Source organism: Cucurbita moschata, unplaced genomic scaffold (genome assembly GCF_002738365.1).
Source record: "Cucurbita moschata cultivar Rifu unplaced genomic scaffold, Cmos_1.0 Cmo_Scf00006, whole genome shotgun sequence".
Lineage (NCBI taxonomy): Eukaryota > Viridiplantae > Streptophyta > Magnoliopsida > Cucurbitales > Cucurbitaceae > Cucurbita > Cucurbita moschata.
Window position 1 is genome coordinate 9,731 of NW_019268522.1, and position 10,491 is coordinate 20,221.

Genomic DNA, 10,491 nt, shown 5'->3' on the forward strand with positions numbered 1-10,491 from the left:
ATCTTTGAGCGTAGTTCTTCGAATTTCACCCGCGCCAGGGACTTGGTGAAAATGTCTCCAAGTTGTTCCTCTGTTCAGATGAAATCAATCTTGATGAGCCCTCGATCTGCACATTCTCGAATGTAGTGGAATCTGATTTCTATGTGCTTGCTCCGGTCGTGCAAAACTGGATTTTTGATCAGGGAGATCGTAGCTTTGTTGTCTACGTATAGCATTGGTGGATCGCTTTCTCTCCCGATGAGTTCTTCCATTAGTCGTGCAAGCCAGATCCCTTGTGTTGCTGCCATCGAAGCGGCGATGTATTCTGCTTCGCAGGAAGACAAAGCAACCACCTTCTGTTTTGTTGATTGCCAGCAGATCGCGCCGCCTGAGAGAAAGTAGATCATTCCGCTGGTGCTCTTACGATCATCAACGTCACCGGCCATGTCACTATCGCTGTAGCCGACCAGTTTGAGTTTCTCCTTTCCGCTCCCAGCGCAGTATCTTACGCCCCAGCCTCTAGTTCCGGCTACATAGCGCAGGATGCGCTTGACAGCCACTAGATGCTCCTCCCTAGGTGCTTCCATAAACCTGCTCACATAGCCAACAGAATAAGCAAGATCAGGACGAGAGTTTACCAGATAGCGCAGACTCCCGACAATACTGCGGTAATTGGTGGAGTCGACCGTCGTCGTAGTGCCGGCCTTCCTTAGTTGAAGTCGGGCCTCCATTGGCGTCCTGGTAGGATTACTGTCCACAAGCCCAGTTGTGTCCAGCAGCTTCCTCGCGTATGCACTTTGGCAGATGGAGATGCCGGAAGAGTTCTGTTGCACTTCGATGCCGAGGTAGTAGCTGAGCACACCGAGATCGCTCATCTCAAAGTTTTTCGACATCTCCTTCTTGAAGCTTCCGAGGACTCCCACGTCGCCTCCAGTGATTATGAGGTCGTCGACGTACACTCCCACAATCAGTCGCTTTTTGCCGTGGCCGTACGTGTACATGCCATGCTCAGAGGCACAACGTTTGAAATTCAGTGACAGTAGGGTACTGTCGAGCTTCGCGTTCCAGGCTCGTGGGGCTTGTCGAAGCCCGTAGAGTGCTTTGTGCAGGCGCAGAACCTTATTAGGGTTGTCGTTATCCAGGAAGCCAGGTGGTTGTCGAACATAGACGGTCTCCTTCAACTCTCCGTTAAGGAAAGCAGACTTTACGTCCATATGATGAACCTCCCAAGAGTGATGTGCTGCAATTGCTAGCAAGAAACGAACGGATTCTAACCTTGCTACTGGCGCAAACACCTCTTCGAAGTCCACTCCTTGCTTCTGGACGTAGCCCTTCGCCACCAGACGAGCCTTGTGCTTCACAACTTCTCCTTTTTCGTTGCGCTTCAGTTTGAAGACCCATTTGAGCCCTATGGCTCGGTGTCCCGGTGGCATATCCTCTAGACTCCACGTCTGGTTCTCAGTGATGGATGTCATCTCCTCCTGCATTGCCTTCCGCCAGCACGGGTTCTTTTCTGCTTCGGCGAAGGTGTTTGGTTCATCTGCACTGACGGCATGTAGTTCGGCCACTTCTTCGAGCTCGCGCGCTGCTAGTCCAGGTGGTTCACCTCCTCCCACTAGGTCATCCATCCTCCGATACCTAGCCTCCAGATCAGTATCGTGATCGGCATCCAGCGTCGAATCCGCAGTCCGTGGTGTTGCGAATTCCACTGGTTCAGGTGGTGCACCTGCTGGCGGCGGTGACGTCTCCTGATGCTGGGCTCCTCCTTCTTCAGGCTCGGTGACGAGGTACTCCATCGTGAATTGATTTGGATCACGGTCTGCCTCGATCACGTCATTCCACTGCCAGAAGGTGTTTTCGTCGAAGACGACGTCGCGAGACACGTGAGCTCGCCCCCCTACAGGATCATAGAGTCTGTACGCCTTGCTCCCGGGTTCGTAGCCGATGAAGACGACCTTTAGCCCCCTGGGATCGAGCTTGGCGAGATGGGGACGTGTTACCTTCATGTATGCGACGCAGCCGAACACGCGAAAGTGATGTACTGTTGGTTTTTTGTTGTACCAGGCCTCATATGGCGTCTTTCCGTCGAGGCTTCGGGTTAGTGACCGATTGAGGAGATAGACAGCCATCATTACTGCCTCTCCCCAGAATCTCCCAGGCATCCCGGCCGTCACCAACAATGACCTCGCTGTCCCGACAATGGTCTGATTTCGGCGCTCTACCACTTCGTTCTGTTGGGGGGAGTAGGGCGCCGTTAGGTGCCGTTGTATGCCGATCTCGTCGCAGTACTTACTGAAACTTGCCGAGGTGAATTCTCCGCCTCGGTCTGTACGCAGCACTCGCATCTTCTTCTCACATTCGGCCTCCGCTCGCGCTTTAATGCGCTTAACCGCCTCTGCCGCCTCACTTTTCGCTTGCAGCAGAGTCAGCCACATGAAGCGGCTTTTGTCATCGACTAACAGAAGGAAGAGACTCTTACCGCCTGGAGTCGCCGGCTTGATGGGCCCGCAGATATCACCGTGTACAAGCTCCAACAGCTCATCGGCTCGATAGGCTGTTCGAGACGGAAAGGGTGTGCGCCTCTGTTTGCCGATGAGACACCCGTCGCACAGCTTGTTCACGCCTTTGATTTCTGGCAAGCCGTGCACCAACTCCTTCTTCTGTAGCTTTTCTAGGGCAGGAAAGTTTAAGTGTCCGTACCTTGCGTGCCACCTCCAAGATACCTCTTCGGTCTTGGCCGAGAGGCTAACGGGTTGGTCTATCTCTAACTCCAGGATGTAAAGGCGGTTTGTCGTGCGCCTTGCCTGCGTGAGCAGCCGTCGTTGATTATCGCAGATTTTGAGTAGTCCGCGCTCGATGGAAATGAAGCAACCTGTCTCATCGAGTTGACCCAGGCTCACAAGGTTAGCCTTGAGCCTCGGGATGAAGTAGACGTCGGTCAGCTTGCGATGCTCGCCTCCCTTACTGACGAACAGAATGGTGCCGCGCCCTTCGATCTCGACGACGGAGCCGTCGCCGAATTTCACCGTCCCACGGATCCCCGAGTCGAGCTCGGAGAACGCAGATCTAGCCCCGGTCATATGGTTTGTTGCCCCTGTGTCAAGGATCCATTGCCGGTGCTCGTGTTGCTCGTCCCTCTCGCCGATCTGAGCGAACACTCGCTCCTCCTCCAGTTGAATTGGCTCCCCAGCTGGTGCCAACTTTGCTACGCCCAACTGGAGCTCTTTCTTGGGTTCAACATCGTCGTCGGATTTGGAATCGAAATTGGGGACGCATGCAGTTACCATGAAGAGAGCTGGCTCGTCCTCCTCGGATTGAGCCACATGGGCCTTTTCGGCCTTCTCCTTATTCCTCAGCTTGCTCCAGCAATTTCTGCTCAGGTGTCCTCTCTTCCCACAGTTCGAGCATTGGATCGGCCTGCCATTGGTCGACTCCTTCTTTTGATTCCCATCTTTCTCGCGCGTGCGCCCGTGAGACATCCATGGCTTCTTACCGCCTTTGCGGCTGGAGGAGGACCTGTTGCTCTCGCCGGTGTTGTCGCGGAGCTTTAGGCGTGCAAGCCATTCCTCCTCCGTGAGGAGTAGATGGCCCTCCTTGTCAACAGCTGAAGTGGTATTCTTCTTCCGCTGCTCGACGTTACGTAGTCTTCCGGTCACCTCTTCCACTGTTAGGTCGTTCACGTCAAGCAATGTCTCGATTGAAATCGCGACTTGCTCGAGGTGATCGGGGACGACCTGCAACATCTTCTTCACGATTTCTGTCTCGCTGATGCCACCACCGAGGGTGGTGATGCTGTTGGCGAGCCCCGTGATCCGCATTGAAAAATCATCGACGGATTCGCCGTCCTTAAAGCGGATCTCCAAGAGCTCCTTCCGCAGTTGCTCGATGTTGGATTCACGCACTCGCTGTACACCGCACCGACCCGACGGGATTTGATTCCCTCCCAGGCCGATTGTGCGGTGCGCTTGGTGGAAAGAGAAGCCAGCATCTCTGGGGGCACAGATCGTAATATGGCGGCGAACGCCAGCCGATCCTCCCGGTACTCGATTGTTTCTCCTTCCTCTGGCTCGACAGCGTGCCATAACCCTTGCGCCTGTAGGTTGACACGCATCAACAAGGCCCACTCGTTGTAGTTGGACCTTGTCAACATCGGGTACTGAACGACGGCGGTCGTTGTCTCCCTGCTCACTCGCTCAACGACGACTCGACGTCGCCCTCTTGACGGCACTTGTCTCCCTGATCACTGAACGCGACTCGACGCCCGTCATCACGACGTCGCCCTCTTCGTGGTGGTGATGGAGATGCCGGCACTTGACGGCGGCGTGGAGGAGTGAGCGAGTTTGCTCGGGATGGACCCCACGATGTGCTTATTTTCGCCCTTTGCATTTTCTTCTACTCGAACCTAAGACCTGTGTGTTGTTAGGTCGACACTCTGACCACTTGAGCTATTCAACTTGATTGTTGATAGGTTGGCTCTTCTGTGATGGTATACTACCGATTGCTTCAACGAGGCTCTGATACCACTTGTTGACTCTGGCAATTCGGAAGTCGACGAAAAATTGGCCGAAAGTTTGTTCGAAAGAAAAATTAGCGGAAGTAAAAGGAGAGAGAGTGAGAGATTCACTGATAATGCTGAAGACTCGATGTTTTATTTTACTTCATTGAACGGTTTAAATAACAAATTTAATTACAAAAATAGAAAAACTAATTATACAAAAATAGGAGAAGTGGACGAAGACTTCGCCCAAATTGCCAAAACAATGGCTCCTATAATCACGCTTCTCATTCGTGTGAATTCAGATGTAACTAAATAAGGAATGGCTTTTATTTAACACCCTTATGAAAAGACCCTCGTGGAGGCACTCGAATCACTATATGAAAAACCTTTGTTTCTTTCAATCTTTTTCAATGAATCTTTAAGGAACGCTCAAGTTTGATGAATCTTACAGATATGATTGATCAAAATACGAAACTTATTCACTTTTGCTTCCGGGCCATTTTGCAGTTAAATTCCGTAAGTGTTCACATAGAAACTTTTTGCCCATTTTAGACAGGGTCGTTAACTGGATCTGAAAAGTTGTTTTCTCGTTTTAGTATCATACCATATCCACTAAATATTGTCCTAAGCTTAAAATATGGAAGAAACAAAAATATTTACTCGTGTCGATAAGACCTCACAACGTCAACCCTGTCGAAAAGACCTTCATGGAGGCACCCAAATCATTATGTGTAATACCTTTGTTTCTTTCGATCTTTTTCAAATAATCTATAAGGAGCGCTCAAGTTTGATGAATCTTGCGCTCAAGTTTGATGAATCTTACACATATGATTGGTTAAAAAACGAAACTTATTCACTTTTGCTTCCGGGCCATTTTGCAGTCAAATTCCATAGGTGTTAACATAGCATAGGAACTTTTTGGCCATTTGAGATAGGGTCGTTAACTGGATCTGAAAAGTTATTTTCTCGTTTTAGTATCATAGAATATCGACTAAAGATTTTCCTAATCTTAAAATATGGAAGAAAAAAATATTTACTCGTGTCGATAAGACCTCACAACCTCAACTCTGTCGAAAAGACCCTCATGGAGGCACCCAAATCATTATGTGAAATACTTTTGTTTCTTTCGATCTGTTTCAACGAATCTATAAGAAAGGCTCAAGTTCGATGAATTTTACACATTGGGTTAAAAATACGAAACTTGTGCACTTTCGCTTCCGAGCCATTTTGGAGTTAAATTTCATAGTTGTTAACATTGGAACTTTTTTCCCTTTGAGACAGTGTCGTTAACTCGATCTGAAAAGTTGTTTTCTCATTTTAGTAGCATACCATATCCACTAAAGATTGTCCTAAGCTTAAAATATGGAAGAAAAAAAATATTTACTCGTGTCTATAAGACCTCACAACCTCAACCCTTCGATGAAACCCTCATGGAAGCACTTAAATCATTACTCGAAAAATCCAAGTTTCTTTCGATCTTTTTTAACGAAACTGTATGGAACGCTCAAGTTTGATGAACTTGACACATATGTGAGGATAAAATACGAAACTTAAGCACTTTCGCTTTCAGGTCATTTTGGATCAAATTTCATAGGTGTTAACAATGGAACTTTTTTCTCCTTTGAGATAGGGTCGTTACCTCATTTGAAAAGTTGTTTTCTCATTTTAGTATCATATCATACCCACAAAAGATTGTCCTAAGTTTAATATATGGAAGAAAAAAAAAATATTTACTCGTGTCTATAAGACCTGACAACCTAAACCCTGTCAATAAGACCCTCATGGAGGCACTTAAATCATTATGTGGAAAACTTAAATGTCTTTAGATCTTTTTCAACGAAACTGTGAGGAACGTTTAAGTTCGACGAATTTGACACATATGTTGGGTTAATATATGAAACTTGCACTTTAGCTTCCAGGCCATTTTGGAGTCAAATTCCATAGGTATTAATATTGGAACTTTTTCCCCCTTTGAGACAGTGTCTTTAACTCGATCTGAAAAGCTGTTTTCTCCTTTTAGTATCACACCATATCCACTAAAGGTTGTCCTAAGCGTAATATATGTAAGCAAAAAAACATTTACTCGTGTCTATAAGACCTCACAACCTCAACCCTGTCGAGGAGACCCTCAGGGAGGCACTTAAATCATTAGGTGAAAAACCTAAGTTTCTCTTGATCTTTTTCAACGAAACTGTAAGGAACGCTCAAGTTTGGTGTATTTGACACATTTATTGGGTTAAACTACGAAACTTATGCACTTTTGCTTCCAGGCCATTTTGGAGTCAAATTACATAAGTGTTAACATTGGAACTTTTTTCCCCTCTGAGACATGATCGTTTAACTACCTGAAAAGTTGTTTTCTCGTTTGAGTAATATACCATATCTACTAAATATTGTTTTAAGCTTAAAATATGAAAGAAAAAGAACATTTACTCGTGTCTATAAGTCCTCACAACCTCAACCCTGTCGAGAAGACCCTCATGGAGGCACTTAAATCATTACATGAAAAACCTAAGCTTTTTTTCGATCTTTTTCAACGAAAATGTATGGAACGCTCAAGTTTGATGAATTTGACACATATGTTGGGTTAAAATACGAAACTTAAGCACTTTCGCTTTCGGGCTATTTTGGGGTCAAATTCCATAGGTGTTAACATTGGAAGTTTTTTCAAGACAAGGTCGTTAACTCGATCTGAAAAGTGGTTTTCTTGGGAACAAAAAAAAAACATTTACTCGTGTCTATAAGACCTCACAACCTCAACCCTGTCGAGAAGACCCTCGTGGAGGCACTAAATCATTATGTGAATAACCTTAGTTTCTTTCGATCTTTTTCAACGAAACTGTATGGAACGCTCAAGTTTGATGAATTTGACACATATGTTAGGTTAAAATACGAAACTTACGCACTTTCTCTTTCGGACCATTTTGGAGTCAAATTCCATAGGTGTTAACATTGGAACTTTTTTCCTTTTTGGATTGATGGTCGTTGGGTTATTCAAAAAAGTTGTTTTATCGTTCTACTCTCTTACTAAATTTATTAAGATTGTACTAAGAGTAAAATAAGTTTAAAAAAAACATGTAATAATGTGAATAAGTCCTCACAATCTGAACCCTAAACCAAAACCATAAAACCCTAACCCCTAAATCTCAAACTTTGAACCCGTACCCTAAATTATAAACCTGAAACCCTAACTCGAAAATCCAAAAAACCCTAAAACCCTAAACTTTGAAACCCCAAACTGCGAAACCTAAAAACCTAAACCCTAAGCCCTAGCCCCGTGCCTTAGGCCCTAGGCCCTTGACCCTAAACCCGTGAACCATAAAACCTTAACCCCAAACCCTAGATCATTACCTCTAAACCCTCAAACCCTCACTCCGAAACTTTGAACTCTATCACTATAACCCATGATCTTAGAACCCCGAACCCCAAACTCAAAACCCTAAACCGAAACTTGAAACCCTATCACTATAACCCATGATCTTAGAACCCCGAACCCCAAACTCCAAACTGATGGGCTGTGGAGTAGAAGTTTATCTTAATCATGTTTTGGACTCCAAAATGCACGAGTATTTGCATTTTGTAAACATTTATTTGTGCATTCTAATAAATTATTTGTTAAACTAATCGTAGCTAATCTTGTTCACTAAATTAATGTCATTTAGTAGTGATCCATGACTTAAAAGATTTGTAAACTAATTCTTTTCAAAATTTGTTTTTATATCAAAAGATATGTATCGTAAAAACTTTGATAATTATATTTCCCCATCAAAATGTCAACAGAAATATGAGGTCTCAATTTTATTGAAATAAAAACATCTCAAACAAACAAGAATTGGAGTTGGAAGTAGCAGAATGTAATCAACATCCAGGGGAACAAATGATATAATAGAGAAAATGCCATCTATGCTTATTGCAACCCATTATTGATAAAACTTACCAAAACTTTCATTGCATTCTACTGCTTATGCTTCCCAACCTGATTTCTAACCGTTTTCTTACTTGTATGGAGCAAATATGATCGATGAATTATGGCCCCCAAATCCGAATGAATTAGACAACGCTGCCTTGATGTCGAATCTCTCTTTCTTCGGACCCACTAGCACATTCATGTCCTGTATATGCAACAATATTAAACGTTGTTTCAAATGTTCAAATTCGTAACCTGTATAACGACTTAACCCAACAGGGTTGGATGGATTATTAGAGCAACATACCACGCCTTCATCTGGGTTTTCAAGATTGATATTTGGATGTACCCATCCTGTCCGAATAGCCTGATGACAGAACACAGCGTCAACTTATGAACGATAAAAAAGCTCGTTTGAACGGGAGGAGGAAGAACGTAAAGGCACATTAACATTTAGGTTTGTATTATGACACTACTTATACCAGAGAACAATTTGACACCTTTATTACCTGTATCACTGCAACAGCTTCCACTGCACCTGCAGCTCCAAGTAGGTGGCCGATCATAGATTTTGTGGAGTTCACCTTAAGCTGCCAAAGCATTAACCTTATCTTTGCATGTTTGTTTAGATTGTAAGATTAGAAACGTATGTAAACACTTAGAATTATCAAGTCACCTCAGGGTTATTGCCAAAACAATGAAGAAGAGCTTGATACTCTTTGAGGTCTCCAGCAGGTGTTGATGTGGCATGTGCATTTATATAATTAACGTCTTCCCTTGATACTCCTGACTGAGCCAACGCCTTTTCTATGCAAAGAATGACACCAGCCCCTGAGTTTTATAGAAATGCAGGGAACACACTTTAGCTCCACTGATTTCAACAACAAGAATGCAACTTAACATGTACCCGGTCAAAAAGTTCGAATCTTCCCACCCCAAGTATTGTTGAACTCAAAAAAAAAAAAAAAAAAAAAAAAAAAAAAAAAAAAAAAAAAAAAAAAAAAAGAAAAAAAAAAGAAAAGAANAAGAAAAAAAGAGAGAAACACTGGATAGAGCATAACTTTGGTTACCCATAATAAGATAAAACCAACCACTGAAAACTTCCAAAAGCTGCATCTGTAATTTGAGGCACTTGATGAAGTCAACATGGTAAATCCAATGCGAGTGCAAAAGTTTGGAAATAGATTGTCCCACAAGTTATTTGGAAAAGCAATATGCTTCAACGAGCAACTGTTATTTACCATTCTCTTACCATACTTACATGTCCAGGCATAAGTTTAAAAATATCGATCCAATTTCCACTTAATTGCATGATGGATCGATTAGACCATAAATGAAGTAAATTTTATATTTATTACAAATAATTTAGCAAATCCAAAGATATGCCACCACAGACTCCTCTATAATATACATTTAAAATTTTTTAGCAAACCATATGTGAGAAGAGAAAGTACTAAAACCAACAAAACAATAAATTGTCTGAAGTTTATCAGACCTGCTCCACGGCTCTTTAAGTTAACGGGGATTACCATCAGGACGTGGTTCTGTCATGTGGTAAGCATCGCAAGTTAAACTTCCACCAAGAAATTCTGCATATATTTCTGCGCCTCTTTTCTGCGAATTTAAGGTCAGATGACTGAATTCATTAATGAAAAGAACAGTAGTGGGTTCCAGAGAAATAAAAGTAAAAGTACTTTTTGTTTTAAAGCAAAAAATAAAGTTTTGAAGAAATTGAAAATTGTAAACGTTACAAGTGAAAGCATTCAGCATTAAAGATAAAGGTGAGACCATGTTCACGGGAAACATAGATGGATACTCAGAATCATGGATCAAGGTACTAGTTGATGGATGTCATTTTAGAATGAACTACAGAAGAATCAAAGATCGATACCGAAAATTAAGGGTATGATATTAGATAGATTGAGCCTACCTTCGCATGCTCTAGCTCTTCTAAAAGCAATACTCCAGCACCTTCGCCCATCACAAATCCATCTCTACTCTGCAACATAACATCAACCGCACATCAAAATAAACAGCAAACCTAGTCTGCTGACAAGACAAATACCAGCATTAAGGTTTATCAAAAAAAAAAAAAAAAAAATTGGAA

The 10,491-nt window shown here is 43.5% G+C and overlaps 1 protein-coding gene across 1 annotated transcript in view; it reads right to left on the reverse strand.

The window, feature by feature from the left end:
- Nucleotides 1-8,229: 8,229 nt before the first annotated feature.
- Nucleotides 8,230-10,491, reverse strand: part of LOC111444267 (3-oxoacyl-[acyl-carrier-protein] synthase II, chloroplastic-like) — a 6,140-nt gene continuing 3,878 nt past the window's right edge. The window contains exons 8-13 of the mRNA XM_023082301.1: nucleotides 10,315-10,383; nucleotides 9,914-9,998; nucleotides 9,061-9,215; nucleotides 8,894-8,974; nucleotides 8,692-8,751; nucleotides 8,230-8,589 (exon numbers count right to left, since the gene is read on the reverse strand). Of these exons, the coding sequence (XP_022938069.1) occupies nucleotides 8,473-8,589; nucleotides 8,692-8,751; nucleotides 8,894-8,974; nucleotides 9,061-9,215; nucleotides 9,914-9,998; nucleotides 10,315-10,383 (567 nt within the window). The 3' untranslated portion in view covers nucleotides 8,230-8,472. The remainder of the gene's footprint in view (nucleotides 8,590-8,691; nucleotides 8,752-8,893; nucleotides 8,975-9,060; nucleotides 9,216-9,913; nucleotides 9,999-10,314; nucleotides 10,384-10,491) is intronic.